This window comes from Solanum lycopersicum, chromosome 2, assembly GCF_036512215.1.
Source record: "Solanum lycopersicum chromosome 2, SLM_r2.1".
NCBI classification, from domain to species: domain Eukaryota; kingdom Viridiplantae; phylum Streptophyta; class Magnoliopsida; order Solanales; family Solanaceae; genus Solanum; species Solanum lycopersicum.
Window position 1 is genome coordinate 53,851,948 of NC_090801.1, and position 15,682 is coordinate 53,867,629.

The following is a 15,682-nucleotide window of genomic DNA, read 5'->3' on the forward strand; positions in this document are numbered from 1 at the left end:
AGATGGACCATCCAAATTATATTTCAATCGATAAATATATTGGAATTGGTTTTATAATTTTTCGGAAGGCATGTCATTTTAGTGAAACTTTATCTCAGATTTTTTCTTTTATCAAGAGATAAGAAAACTTCAATATCAGTAGTTATCATAAGTCATCACTCATGAATTGTAGGTTGCTAGTTAATTTGTAATATTGAGGATATTTGTATAAATTGTTTAAGCATTTTTAATTTGTATTATTGAGGATATTTCATGTAACTAATAAATTTAAGGATAGTTAAGTTGTTTAGTATAAATGAATAAAAACTACTTACTACAATTCAGCACTTTATTTTTAAAAAAAAACATATTACCTCAGCATATATTTACTTGTCAAATTTTAGCTTGATACACATATTAAAAATAATAATTAATATAATAAGTTTATCATTTTACTTCTATTAATTAATAGGATGTCAAATATATTTACTCATAACAATTTTTTTTAATTTATTAATAATGACAAATAAAAAATAACTTAAGAAAAATATGACAAGTAAATAGAGACGAAGGGAGTAATTGTTAACTCCAATATTTGCTAATCATTTATCAGCTACCAAAAACATGCACTTTAAAAAATGTTACAATTTGGCTAGCAATTCAGGTTTGAGATTATTTTTTTTTAAAAAAAAGATTGTTTATCATCTTGTGAATTTTAGCGTTTATGAGAGCAAAAAGTGTGACAGAAAGGAGTAAAACTAAAACTAAAAATAAAAATCATCTTCATGATTAAAAAAAAAAAAAAGAAGAAAGGGAGAACAATTTTAGCTCATATAATTCCCCAGTTTTCCACTCTATCTAAACAGTGTCTCCCCAATTTAAAAATGAACAAGGCTTAAAATCACTTCAACCAAATTTTGCTTTTTGCAATTGGGGTTTTACACAAATGGCGGTTTCATCCTCACACACTGCATTTTCTTTTCTCTTACCTCTTCGGTCTCACTCAATCGTTCCGGAGACCAGTTTGCTTAGCTTCAATCCTGCTCTCGTCGGATATCCTTTCACAGCCACCAATCGTCGCCGGCCGTTCATTATCACAGTCTCTTCCAGTAAGTTGTTTCGCTTCCTCTATCTTCTCTGTGAAATTGGATGTTTTTGTTGTTAATCTAACAAAAAAATTATACTGTCAGAATCCAAAAATGAACTCTCAGTTGATAAGAAAAGGCAGTTACTTGAACAATACGGGTTAAATCCGGATGAGTACTTATCTGAACCATCTCCAAAGGTACGTTGTTCTCTGTTTTACCCTCTATGAAAATATTATTTGTTTCATTTAAAATAAAATTAAAATGGGGACTGAATAGACGTTAATGTAGATGTTTCTTACAGATGACCTTAACTAGATTGAAATTGAGTTGTATTAATTAATTGATATTAACAGTAGTGTTTTCATTGGAGTTATAGACAAAGAAGAGAAGAGAACAATCCAAGAGCGGAACCGGAAAACAGGTTCTAGTAGAAGAACCTAAACATACACGGGAGACACATAAATTGCTTCAGGTTTGCATTTCAATGACATGTTAGCTGAATCTGTGGCTACTAATGAGAGAATTCCGTTTTTTTCGACTCATTTGTTGATAATTCAAGTATATTAAGATTCCACTATGAAGTGTGATAATCCAAATATTGTATGGACTTGATACCATAAAATTTTGCATGTCTACACTTAGCAAACTAGATGAGCTAGTCATATAAATTACTAAGGAAAAGGTTTGTAATTCATTTCCAAGTACCCATGTCATGTGATGATGCAATTGTTGTCAGACAAACAAGTAGTTGTGATATCTTTGCTATTACAAGGACTTTTTTGTTCAGGTAGTTGGGGGGACGGCTCGAAGGAAGAAATTACTCTCACCAAAGAGCATGGATGTGCGTCCCATGATGGAAGTTGTAAAAGCTGCTGCATTTGGTATTTTGCAAGTGAGATTCTTATTAGCCATTAAGAGCAGTTCGTCTTTCATGTAAAGCAAGTTGCACTGTTTTAATGTTGTTTATTAAAATTGTTCTCTGCTATCTAGGCAGCGGGTGGTTGCCCTGCATCTTTGAGGCCGGGCCGTTGGTTGGACCTATATAGTGGGACAGGATCAGTTGGTATAGAAGCCATCAGCCGAGGGTGTTCTGAGGTTAGCATTTAATTTGTAACAGCCCTTTCTGGAACATATGCTAAATTTCATTTACTTATTATATAGTGATATTTTTATTGTCTCTGTTTGATTTTATTCTTAAGTTAGCTGTTGATTTGTGGAGCTTTATATTTTATTCAGTTTTTCCATGTCATATTGCTCTCATACCATTTCTGTTTCATATTTCTGTTTGCAAACTCCTAGGTGCATTTTGTTGAGATGGACCCTTGGGTTGTCTCAGATGTTCTCCGGCCAAATTTAGAATGGACTGGTTTCCTTGATGCGTCTGTCATACATACTGTCCGTGTTGAAAGCTTCTTGGAGCGTGCCGAACATTTTCTTGGTAAGAGTTTCTCTTCCTGATGTTGCCCCACAAGCGGAGTAAGTTTGGGAGTTAATGGTATCATGAATCAGTAATTCTGATTTAACGTCCAATAGGATATCTCTCTCTCTCTTAAAAGGCTCATCAAATATTTTATCTGATGTTTTCTTGTACAATTCTGTACAAAAATAAAAGATTATTACTCACTCCGAAATGTATTAGAAACAAGGTTCATTACTTGCCCTGGAAATATCAAAAAATAAGGTTTTTTTTTTGCAAAGGAAACAGAAAATGAAACGCCTTGAACATTTTTACTGAAGTAAAAATCTAAAAAACTATAGGCTATCCTGATGCCTTTATATCACTTGTGGTATCTCTTTTCTCAAACTGAGACCTTGTTCACTATCATTACATAAGTCAATCAAGGTGCAAGTTGGAGGTAAGATTTTCTTGCTTGATGCCTAATATGGTGCTAATAGTAGACTTCCTATAACTGTTACCATTGATGAGGTTTCTTATCCCACTGATGAAACATATTTCGAAGGCATGCTGTTTAGCAAATAAGGACTGCTTTATAGATTTAGTTCTTTTAAGTCAAACAATGGCAAAGGTAGTTGTGATCTGCATACCGCAATAGTCATTTGTCAACAACGTAAATGAAACTTAACCAGACATCTAACATTTATCACCTGCAGTTAGTATTGGTAATAATCTGGCAGAAGAGAGTGATAAGAGAGGTTCAGATTAGGGGATGGGTCATTGCAGATATGGTTGGTGCTAATTCATAACATGCTTGGTGCCAGACCAGCTCAACAGACTTTCTGGAGGTTCCCTCGATATTGTTGTTGATTGTGGCTAGTCAATCCTTTAAATCTAACTTAACCAGTCCTGTACTTCTGAAAAATTTGCAAGCCGTATAGTTTCTCTTCTCTTTGTTCAAATGCGTGATTTCTTTTGATATTTCGTTTGGCAGTCTTCAAGAACTAACAGTTGGTTACAACTTTGAGGGATGATGTGTTCCAAAAACAAAGCTCTAACCATGAAAATTCTATGCTGCTCTTTTACTGAAATATAATAATCTAGGATTTATATTTACTTTTTCAGGTAAAGATGGGAGCTTTGATTATATTAGTGTTACACCACCATACGCTGTTGTTGATTACAGTATATTAATGGATCAAATTTCAAAATCATCAATTGTGGGAGAAAATACATTTATAGTAAGTGCTTCAGTATATTGTGCTTTGTAAGTCCATCGTGTTCCTTTCTGCGTTCTGCCAATAAAAAACTTTTGTGGTAATTGTCAGCATGTTTTTGTGTATTCAGCTGGTGGAGTACCCTTTCAGAACTGACATGCTGGATTCATGTGGTTGCCTTGTTAAGGTATTGAGCAGCTCATTCTCTCAGTATTAAGAACAGCACTATCCCCCTATGATGCTCGAGTGCATGTACTAGGACTTTTATTTTTGGATGTTATCATTAAAAATATCGTTGATTGCTTTCTGCATTCTATCTTTAGTAGATGTGTTTGGGTGGTGTTTTCTCTTCAACAGAAACGAAAATGTTTTGAAGAGCTAGCTGGATGTATGGTTCAATCATTCATCTACACGAGAATTAATTCTCTTTCTATTGTTACTAAAAATACAGATATCTGATCGGCGGTTTGGTCGAACGCATTTGGCAATATATGGACCAAAGTGGGCACTGAAGAAGAAATATGTAGAGAAGACAAAGAGAAAGCAGGAAAAGCTGGATTTGCTCAAGGAAGTGGAGATTTCAGCATCGTAAATTTAGCTAAAGAGGATTGCATAACACATCTTATAGTCAAGAGGTGATGTAAAATGTTGTCAAACAGTTGATTGCCCCAGTCCTCACCATTCATTTACATGGTAATTTTCCTTTGTCCTGACCTTATATATCGTTTAATAGTCTCGCCTGGAATATCTTATGATTAATTTGATGGATCTTTAACCTGCAGGTCGATTTCTTCTTGGGGGCATTCTGCATCACCTAGCTCCCCTATTTGTATGCCGTACTTGACTCAGTGACTCACTCTTAATGCACATCCATCCATAAGAAGGCATCACGAGTTTTCTGCAGGAGTTTGCTAGTAAATGTAGATATATATTAGTCTTGCCTATTTTACACCTAAATGGATTTCTAAAGTGACATTTATATGCCATACCTTGCTTATCCTTGCCTTGGCTGACATGCCTTACATTATTATGCTATTGGAGAATGCTGAAGAAATTTTATTTTCAAATTTTGAAGTGTTGATCTGATCCCCATGAATTCCATCCCGCATTCTCTTTTCAACATCAAATTGAAGTTGTATATGGAAAATTTGGTGTATTTTTTGAATTAAAAAGCTGGATTAGTAGCATGATTTCTTTTGTAAAGATAGGTCAAGAAAGATGGAAATGGACCACGATAATTAGTACCTTGAGTTATACTAGAGGTAGCTTCTTTGTCCTATACCTCTAAACTGAAGAGTAAAGTTTGTCAGTATATGAGCTTCTAATAATTGGGAACCCCAATGATTCAGATAAGTGTGACTAAAATGTTTCGCTATTGAATGTGGGTGTCTTTAGTCTGATAAGCTCTACATTATTTCAAACTTCTGATGATTGATGTCATCTTATTTCAAAGTTTGGTTGGTATCAGTTTTCCTGGGTTAAAGTTATTCTACTTCATCACTAGTGTGCCAAACTATGTGTGCAATCATTCCATCTTTGATATTCTCATGTGCACTTTTGTATCTTTTGTCTTGAAAGCTCTATATTCGATAGGGACCATACATTATTGGCCTGACAGTGATTAGAACATACTGCTTAGCAGACTCAAGCATATATACTAATAATGTGCCCTCTTCTACGATTTCTTTTGCCTGCACTTCTTTTCAGGAAATTCCCTTTACAGATTCTTTGGAGAAAATACAAAGACGTCAAGTATATTCAAATTATTTCTGGAATAAAGAACAAAATTTTCTTTGATTTGCTCTTGCAATGATTTTGAATTTGATGGCTCCTTCTTGCGTCCAAATCACCTTTTCAATGCCAGCAATCATGAATGTCCAATATGATGAGTTTAACCTGAATTTTCGTCAGCATTTTAAACTTGGTAGTTTAACCCTTTAAGCTCTTTGGGGAAAAAACAATACACAGTAGAAATTATGGATTAATTTTATGTGCTGAACTTTCTATGTCCCCTTGGCAATGTTATACCTGCACTACCGAGGTGATAAATAATTGGACATCTTACTTTATTATAAACTGTTGTCAGCCTATACCTGCGCCTAATTCTCTTCACTTTTTACCCCACATCTTCAAATTACCTTTCCCTTTTGTTGCTTTTGGTCTTTGGATATAACCAACTTTAACTTTTTCATGCTATATATTAATCTTAGGCAAATAAAAAATATCCATTTAAGAGCATCCCAAGAACAGAAGGAAATTTTGGTGTTGGGTGTGTTCCTCTGATTCACAAATGTGCATTGAAGATCAAAGACGGGAAAATTTGAGATAGTAACACTGGAGTTATGGGTGGTGATGGTGCTGGCCGCGGCAGCAGTTTATTGATGGCTCTTCTTTTACTTATTTTTCTCTGTATTGTTTCTGCTGAGATTTTAGTAAAGCCTGCAGCAGCCAAAACAGTTACTGGAACGACAAGCAATCAACATTTAGACACTGGAAGGATAATAGAAACAGAAAGGCATTCTCTTCAAAGGACCAATCTCAATTATGTCAGCAAAAGAAGAGTACCTAGTGAACCTGATCCAATACACAACAGGTATTTTCAATGCTTTAACATTCCACCCTGCAACATTCATGAGTAAGAAAAGTATACATCTTTGCTTATCCAACCATATCTATTTGCTTTCGAAAAGGGTCAACAGTACTCATCTACTGTAACGAAATATAACATGAGATAATCTAAAACCGTACCTAAAAATGGATAGGTAAAATTGAGCTTATAGATATTCTAATACGTAGAGTCCATATAGTCCCCCAGCTGGAGCTAGCTTATTTACCAAGATATTCTAATACGTAGAGTCCATATAGTCCCCCAGCTGGAGCTCTGTTAAAGACAAGGACAGATGTGAACCCTTCATTTACTATTAGATTACAAGCTATTGTTTTGAAATATTACAAAATGACTTTTCAGGGAAGCAGGAGAGCACATGATAACACGCATCCGAGCTTGAGCTTTAGCTTGAGCTTCAGCTTGAGGGGAAAAGTAAGAGCCTTGATAACTATTATTGCAAAGAGTTTCAACTGTCAACAAGAAATTTTTTTTTTCCTACTTGGAAACTTAGATTGTGCATTATGTTTCTGAGATTGTAAAGAAGCAGATTAGATCAAGTGAATGAAAAATTCAGCTGCCAAATCAAATTCAAGAGGGCACGTAGCTCTTAGAAAGCCCATTCAACTTCCATTTTAGTGAAAACTATTCCCACTCAGACACAAATTAAGGACCCTACAATTACTGATCAACATCATCCAAAATTAATCCGAAGGGGTAATTACTAATAATCCTGCTTGATAGCATTCCGATTAGATGAATTAATTTTAGCGTGGAGGTAGCTATTCTACTGAACCAATCCATTAGGGAAATCTAGTGTGATTTGATCTTACAAACCATAAGTGACGTACTGAACGTATCTCGACCCTAAAAAGGCCAATGCCCACGTCAGTTATAAACAGCTAAAGTAGTATTACAGCTTTCAAATAAACTGTGACAGCTTTTGCTTACCGTCTTGTTTAATGCAGAAGAGAAACATAAACCTAAGATACCAATAATATTAGCAATCTGTATCATAAATTTCGAGCAGAAGACCTCAGAATGATTTGACACTTCACAGTATAATACAGCAATATATGTGGTAGTACTTCACCGAAACATATGTATTGTGCCTGATTCCACTTGCACCTAAGAGAAGTGAAGAACGTACTATATAATGCATTTGTGTTCACTAGATGTGAAATATCTCATAATGCTTTCCCATTCATGTATCAAATGGGACTGCTGGTCTCTTGTTTGTTAAATAGCAAGGGAAATTCATCATAATGTTCAGAGAAACCATGTTTCTCCGCCATGCTCTTCAGCGCTTCATATACCTGATACATAGACCACCTCTCCTTGGGCCGAGAAATTAAACAATTGCAAGCAATTTTGAGGAATTTTACAATCTCTTCATCATGGCCCTTTCTACAAATATGCTTATCAATTGCATCTTTAATCTGACCAGAAACAGAGAGCTGATTTACCCAGTCCACCAAATTTCCCTTAAAAACTTCATCAGCAGCAGTGATTTCTAGAGGTTTTTGCCCAGTAGCTAACTCCAAAAGCACAACCCCAAAGCTGTAAGCATCCCCTTTCAGTGAAGCCACCATTTCCGGAGCAACATAGCCAAATTCACCCAACTCCCCATTCACGAAACTAGTCTCTTTTGCATCTGGAGGTGTCACCAGCCTTGCCAACCCAAAATCCATTATTCTAGCATCAAAATCCTCATCAAGGAAAATAACGTTAGAACATATGTTTTGGTGCAATATTGGTGGTTGACAACCATGATGAAGCCAAGCAAGGCCCCTTGCAGCACCCAAGCCAATCTTAAACCTAGTAGGCCAATCCAACATACTTGTGTTCCCTTTCAATAATGAATACAAAGTACCATTTGACAGGTGCTTATAAACCAAAAGCTTTTCCTCCTCAACAACACAAAAGCCCAAAAGTGGCACCAAATTAGGATGCCGAACTTGTCCTAGCCCATTCATCTCCATTCGAAACAACTTCTCACTTAGCTTGTAAGCTTTAAGCCGTTTAATAGCAAGCGCAGAACCATCACGCAGAACAGCTCTAAACGTAGTCCCCGTCCTAGTCGAGTTTATCACAGTCGACGAACTAAAATTGTTTGTGGCAGCCATCAAATCCGCCAACTTAACCTTCACAAGCGGTTTCTTAAACAACGTAACCTGAGTAAGCCTATGAGCCCTCAACTTATCCGCCCACCTTTCCGAGTCAACTCTCCCTAATCCATACCCCATCTTCCTCCTTTTCCCCGCCTTGGTAAAATACCAATACCAAGCCCCAAAGCCCAACAACAGAGAAGCAGCAGCACCAAACACACCAGCAGCAATAATAATAGCTAAATTTTTCTTACTAAGCCTCCCACATTTCCCCAACGGACCACCACAAAGCCCATCATTTCCTCCAAAATCAAAAGAATCAGCCGAATCAAAAGCTTCCGGAATCCTACCAGAAAGATCATTGTTTGCGACAGAAAATATCTTAAGCCTCCCCAAACTAGAAAACTGAGGTGGTATATTACCAGAAAGCTTATTATCATTAAGCATCAATTTATTCAAATAAGAACAACTAACAAGATCAGACGGAATAGAACCGGTAAATTCATTGTAGGACAAATCAAGGGTTACCAAGAAAGGTAGCCAAGTACAAATATCAGAAGGAATTGAACCAGAAATTTGATTACCAGAAAGATCAAGAGTTTGCAAGCTTCGACAATACTTTAACGAATCTGTAACATTACCTCCGAGATTCATATCCCGAAGTTCAAGATTTATGAGACGATTTTCACGGTCATTCCAGCAAGAAGCACCAACAAATTTACATATAAACCCCACTGTAGAATTAGCAAAATTCCATGAATTCAAGTTCCCTTTTGGATCTGTTAAGGAGTTCTTGACTCCTTCTAAACACTTTATATCATCTTCAGCTACAGCAACAGCAGTACAATGAAGAAGGGGTTGAAATACAAGAAACAATACAATAAAGGGAAGATTGATCAATCTGAAAAGATTCATCTTTGAGCTTTAGGTATACAGATGCATAGAAGGTGTTTGATGAATTGTTTACATGAGAAATATAAGTATGAAAAAAAGCAAAAAACTAGAAGATCACATTTGACTTTGAATGATGAAGTGGAACCTTGGATTATGGATTCCGAGAATTTGTAACGTTTAATTTATTATTGTTAATGGAGTGGACTCCTTGAGTAAGCACCTAAAATATCTTTTTCTGTTATTCAATTTCGATTTAATTTGTTTGACTGATTTTTTAAAGGAAAAGTGCTTAAAAAATTAATTGAGGATCCATTTGGCCTTAATACACTCGGGAGAAACTTAAAAATGATATTTGGTTATACAATTTGTCAAATATCTTAGTTTCTTAATACTAGAAAAAATTAGTATTTTAAGTAAATTCTAATATTTGAAATTTTTCTAAAATTAAAAATCATTCTTGTATCTTTTATATAGAACGATGCAAAAAAAATAAATTAATTAATTAATGAGTTATAGTTCATGTTGAATTAGTGATAAGTTTAAGTATGTGATTAATGTATTGTTAGATATTATAACTTTCTTATTCTTGGTTGTTATCAATTACGATGTTAAAAGGTTATTTTTAACGAAACATTTCATTATAAAATGACAATATAAGCTTAAAGGTGTTTTATTAATTTAAAAATTTATGGCTATCATTTTTTAAAATAATTAAATATTTTTTTTTAAATTTATGATGAAAAGCGTGATAAAATATTACCCAAAATATAATACCAATAATATCTAGAAATTTAGAGTCAAACACTAGCCACAGTACTTGAATCTTATGATTAATATTTTTTTTATTTTTAAATTGAACTAATAAAATGTGTATCTATTTTTACACTAAACGAATGAAAACAAAAGAAGAAAGTACTAGTAATTTGATTATTGGTATTTTGAAATTGCTGGTGAAGTAAATATTTTATATTAATTATGATTTCAATCAATTCTTTTTTTCTTGTACAAAGAATTTAAGTGGAAGATTCATCTAAAAGTACTTTTTTAAAGCTGCTTTTATTAAGCCCATCCAAACGGGCCCTAATTGAATCTTTTAGCCTAGGAACTCATAGAAAGCAACACTAACTTTGGTCAAAATTTTATAATTTTCTGTTAGGTCATATTCATATCACATTTAATTGCCTAGAAAAGAATTGGCAAAAACTGAAGTCTAAGTAATTGACCTTATTAATTATTAATTGATTATCATAAAATCAGATTATTAAATATTTTGTAATTTTACCTTCACTACGTTAGTGCGTTTTTCATGTAATAATCAAGAAAAGTTCCCTCTTCAAAAAATTCTCATATTTGACCAGATCCCATCGCTGTTTGTTTTTTTAAATGTAATGTTTATGTTATTTTTTGTTAATTAAAAATTACTAATTGGATGCTGCACTAACAAGTAATAATAATAATAATCCATTACTTATCCCTTCTACTATTTGTAAAAAAACAAAAATAAAACAGTAGAATATAAATCTTACCTAACTACATTTTGATTTAGTGCTAGCTCCTATTACACCACTTATTTGGTTAATCCCCACACAAATTTAAAATTTTAACACAACTCCATGTCTCGTTCTATTAATTTGTGTAGTGGGTATGATTGGAATTACTCTATCATTAGAATTTTCTTAGTGAACGTTTAACTTCTTATTTATTATGAATTCATATTAATTGAATCAGTGAACTTTAAATATCAAATAATTAAATTAAGAAAATTTGGGTGAAATTTTATAATTTATCATTATCTTTATTATCATTGTGAGTTACGTTTTTTAAAGTTAGACACGAATATAATGATAAATGAAAAACATTGTTTATTTTTTACAAAGCAACATCACTTGCAAATGGACTTTATTTTTTACCATATAAAAAAGAATAGTTGGTAAAGAATAATCAACAATATGATTACTTTGATTCTAAGTTTTGGTTTTTTGACATTTGCAAAGAAAGTGCCCCATATTATTAGTGCATATTTATGTTTTGGCAGAATATGCTTGCTTGTTTTAGACTTTAAAGGATCACTTTTGAAATCTTTCAAGTTTAAGCACACTTTGATGTAAAAAATTTGAGTTTATAAAAATATTTGGAATGGAGATTTTTTTGTGAAGGAGCATTTCCCCTTAAATTAATCTTTATACATATAAATTCAAATAAATTGAATAAATTGTTGGGATATATACTATTATTAATCATGTGTTAAGAAATAATATATATTAGAGATTAAATATTTACTTAAATTTATTAGATCATATATTTGTTTATGATGTCTATTTACTTATATAGTAAATGATTTAGTGTGTAGAGTTTTAGTTTATACACACAGGATGAAATCATCGGTTCTTATAAGTATAAAGTTTTTTGGTTCACAATCTACGATGGAAAGTGGACATGTTATTGGGTACAAGATTATATGTAATTTATCTCGATTATGGTAACGGTATAGTTCCAACTTCTTGTGCTAGTACATTTTGTATGTATTGAACGGGACCGTGTAGAGATAGTTGTTTTAGACTGACTGGCAAAAACATATTCTCTAAACTATTAAATGTACTTATATTCTTAATCCTGATAGAACTATTATGATTTGTATACATTAATTATCGTCTTGATTTATTAAAAGGTGAGATTCTGAGATGGGTCAATATGCCTGGTAAATTGGATGATAATAATGTATATTTGTGAAATAATAAGTTAGTTGATGAAATTCATGTCTCGTTATAGAGATTGATTGATATGCCTTTTTGAGAAACTTAGAAGTTTTCATCGTGTCAAATCTTGCAAGTGGATTTATAAATACGAAACATGAAATAAGTTAAGTAGTGTTCTAAAGGAAATTAATCATTAAGTTAAATTCGTCGATAATTTAATTTATTGATTACTATCTGAAATCTTAACATGGGGAATTACATAAGTGTTTAATGGGGAATTACGAAATAGAGGAGTGTAATTACGAATTTCTAGTGGGATGGTTTGTAATTTATTATGGTAAGAATAATTCAAATTAATTAATTGAAATTATTTTCATAATAGAAAACCTCGGTAATTAATTATGTGGCCCCTATAGTGCCCATATTTAACTAGAACTCACAATCCTAATTCTATGCAAAAAAGAAAGAATAATATGGTTTTTTTTAGTCTTCTAGAAAAACTAGGTTTTCTATTCCTTTTTGAATTAGAAAGAAATCTTTATATACAGAGATTATCCTAACCTAGAAAGATGAGGATTAGTGCTTGCCCACCCGAGTATTGACATAGTTCGGATGTGGCTTGGGATCACGGTAGAAGACCATAAATATCTTGTAAATTCGCTTGAAGATTCGTTTAACTTGGAGATTCGCTTGAAGGTATTCGCTCACGCTTCAAGAGATATTTATCAAATTAACTTTCAGTATGTTTATGTATTGTAGCATGATATTTGTTTTAGCATAAACGGTATTGACTATTTATTATTCATGTAAGCAGTAAAAATCTTTGATATGCTTCCGCTGTGAATATATATTAATCTAACATAAAGTATATTTAAAATACTGAATAATTTTAAGAAGATAGAAAGCAAAAAAACTTGATGTATACTTGTATTAATTGACTCTGAACTATATAGAAGACTATAGTTTAAGCTAGCGTTTAGCCATAGATTTCCAAATATTCTTAGCAAATATTATTTGAGTGAAAATTTGGGTGAAATTTCACCATGTGTTTGGCCATAAAATTTGGGAAATATATTTCACCTTTTTAGAAAAATATGATTTATACACACAAGTTTTAAAAACTATCAAAATTAACTAAAAATTTGTATTACAAGGCAATGAATGTTCGTTACAACAATAACAAATAATGTCTATGACACTAAAGCAATGTGGTAATTTGGAGTGAGTGCAACAAGAATTATTCCATACATCGTGAAGTAGACAAAGTACATGACTTTGTTACCTAAAGCCAATTTTTAATAATTTTCATCAACAGTCATATAATTATTTAATATTCACTACATATTTCATCACTATTTTGGTGTTCACGTAAAAATGATGTAATACAACGCAAACAACTATTAGAGAGGGTGTTTTTGTAAAAGATAAAAGATTGGGGTAAAATTTTAATTTTTAAAATATCCAAATAATGAGATTTGGCCCAAATACTAGAAAAAACTAGTATTTGAAAATTTGAGATATTTGTCAAATAATGATAAATTGTATGAACAAACATTATTTGCCAAATTTTTCCCAAATATTATTTGAAAAATTTATAGCCAAACGGGCCCTAAATATACTCTTTGTTAGAAGTGGGTAACAATAATCCTTTGCTTATACCAAATGTAGCATATTACTTTGTGTGTGTCTAGTTATTCTCTAACAAAACTCAATTGACTTACCATTAATACATGTATACTCAAGGTGTCTATTAATTTAGAATGATACTATGAACCATATGTATAAGTAAACAATTCGGGTAAATTGTCACAGGTTGGGGTTAAATAACACGTCAGTTTAGGCTATTTGGAGTAATATGTCACATGAAAGATAATATAAATTAATTATATTACCAATTGAAAAATGATAATAGTAGAGTTTCACTATATAAAAGTTATATCAACAATGTTTAAAAGTTTAAGACCTCTTTTTATTTTGACTTTAGACCACTAATGTGCTTGAACCGTCCATGATTCTAATGTGTACAATTATAATGATTTACTCTTTTAAGTTTATAAATAAAATCAGTCATTTTCGTTATTTACTTTGTATTGTGATATTGAATTCATTCCAGTTTTTTCTTATTTTTTATTTGACAATTGTTTATTTCAAAACACTACGAAAATTTGTGTATCGAATATATACTTTTTCATAACAAGGTTCCAAATTTAGTAGCACAACAATGAATAAATCTCTTGTAAATCTACAGGACTATCACAATGAAATAATATAAACATCAAAATTGTTCAATTTGTACAGCAAATTCTGACCCATTTAACAGCTAGGCAATAACTCGAATTCATTTTCACGTTAGGCAGAGGCTGATACATATGAAAGACTCTGTTCATCCCACATCGAAGAGAACTAATGTGTAGACAACGAAAAATGTTACTATAAAAATCGAGGCCTTTCAATTTGAAAGATCATACCTTTCTCGGTCTTTTGGCTAAGATCAAGTGTAGTATCTGTTCTTATCAATTGAATATCTGATATGTGAATCATTGATTCACATGATATTAACTCAATTTTTTAAGGGGAGAGTTCATTAACGTAGCTTGCTACGTGGACCCTCAAGTGTTGCTCATGCGTTGCACTACTGCACGGGCCTGGCGCACCCCACCAATTCTAGTCCAAAATTAATTCACCTTGGCCCATTACTACTGTTAGGCCCGTTAATACAAATTTGAGTAACTAATAATTTATAAAATTATGTTTTAATAATTTGTTACAGTTATAATTTGTTATTTAATTATTTATAATTTGTTATAATTGCCACAATGTGAACATCAAAAACGGGATTTTTCAATGATGTCTTCATTTCGATTGGAGTCCCTTAGATATGATGCAAAAGGGCGACTAGTATTATATATTTACGTGGGTTGATTTCAAGTTTGTATAATTAGTTGTATATATAATTCGTTAGAATATACAAATAAATATGTATAATAATATTATTTAATAATATATATTATACGATTCACCTCTCTTGCTCGTCTCTCTTCTAATCTCGCTTGCTTTTTATTTCATATGCATAATAATGCAACTATCTAACAATATATATATATATATATGTACAATCCACCTCTCCCCCTTCTCGCTTGCTTTTTATTCAAATACATATGTATAATATAATAATACCTGTCTTTTTCCTCCCTCTCCTAATTTGCTGCATCTCTCCTAGTCTCGCTTGCCATATTATGCAGATACATATGTATAACATGGAATATCTTTAACCAATACACACATACAATTTACGTCTCCAACTTTTGCGCTCTCTCTCACCTTTCTCTTCTAGTCTCGCTCACTTCTCTCCTCCTTATAACATGTAGCTACGAATTGTAATGATTATAATGGACTATGTTTTAGTAGCTATGTGTGAAAGTTTTCCTTTTAATTATTCAAACTATGTTAACATGTTTGTGTTCTACTATGTAAATTATATAGAGTTAATATCTCACAATGTCACTGAACTTTGAAAATTTATCTAGCAAAATCATTAAACTTTGTTTTACATCACTAAAATCACTAAACTTAGACCTTTCTATCAATAAAGATCACTTAATTCAATTTATTACTAAAAAAAAGTATTGACATAGCAAAAATAAATTATTATTTTTATATGAATCTCACAAATAAATAAAAATCAAAGAAATCTCATTA

General features: G+C 32.3%; 2 protein-coding genes and 1 non-coding gene across 4 annotated transcripts; 2 read left to right on the top strand and 1 right to left on the bottom strand.

Annotated features, from left to right (window-relative positions):
- Positions 1–619: 619 nt before the first annotated feature.
- LOC101262377 (uncharacterized) lies at positions 620–4,747 on the top strand. Of its 2 annotated transcripts, none has more exons than XM_004233295.4 (10): positions 620–1,088; positions 1,170–1,264; positions 1,444–1,539; positions 1,855–1,959; positions 2,058–2,162; positions 2,367–2,505; positions 3,589–3,704; positions 3,811–3,867; positions 4,132–4,373; positions 4,463–4,747. In XM_004233295.4, exons 1-9 carry the CDS (start codon positions 926–928, stop codon positions 4,270–4,272), a joined length of 1,017 nt encoding a protein of 338 aa, XP_004233343.2. In that variant the 5' UTR covers positions 620–925; the 3' UTR covers positions 4,273–4,373; positions 4,463–4,747. The 2 variants fall into 2 exon arrangements, with proteins under 2 accessions (XP_004233343.2, XP_019067770.2); XM_019212225.3 differs by having other exon boundaries at positions 765–1,088; positions 3,792–3,867.
- A 2,323-nt stretch (positions 4,748–7,070) lies between these two features.
- On the bottom strand, positions 7,071–9,641 carry LOC101262073 (inactive LRR receptor-like serine/threonine-protein kinase BIR2). Its single transcript, XM_004233294.5, has one exon. The coding sequence runs from the start codon at positions 9,306–9,308 to the stop codon at positions 7,497–7,499; it is 1,812 nt and encodes a 603-aa protein (XP_004233342.1). The 5' UTR covers positions 9,309–9,641; the 3' UTR covers positions 7,071–7,496.
- A 4,806-nt stretch (positions 9,642–14,447) lies between these two features.
- Positions 14,448–14,642, top strand: LOC112941004 (U2 spliceosomal RNA). The gene has a single exon (XR_003245832.2). It is a non-coding gene; the product is annotated as a U2 spliceosomal RNA (small nuclear RNA).
- The last annotated feature ends 1,040 nt before the right edge of the window (positions 14,643–15,682 follow it).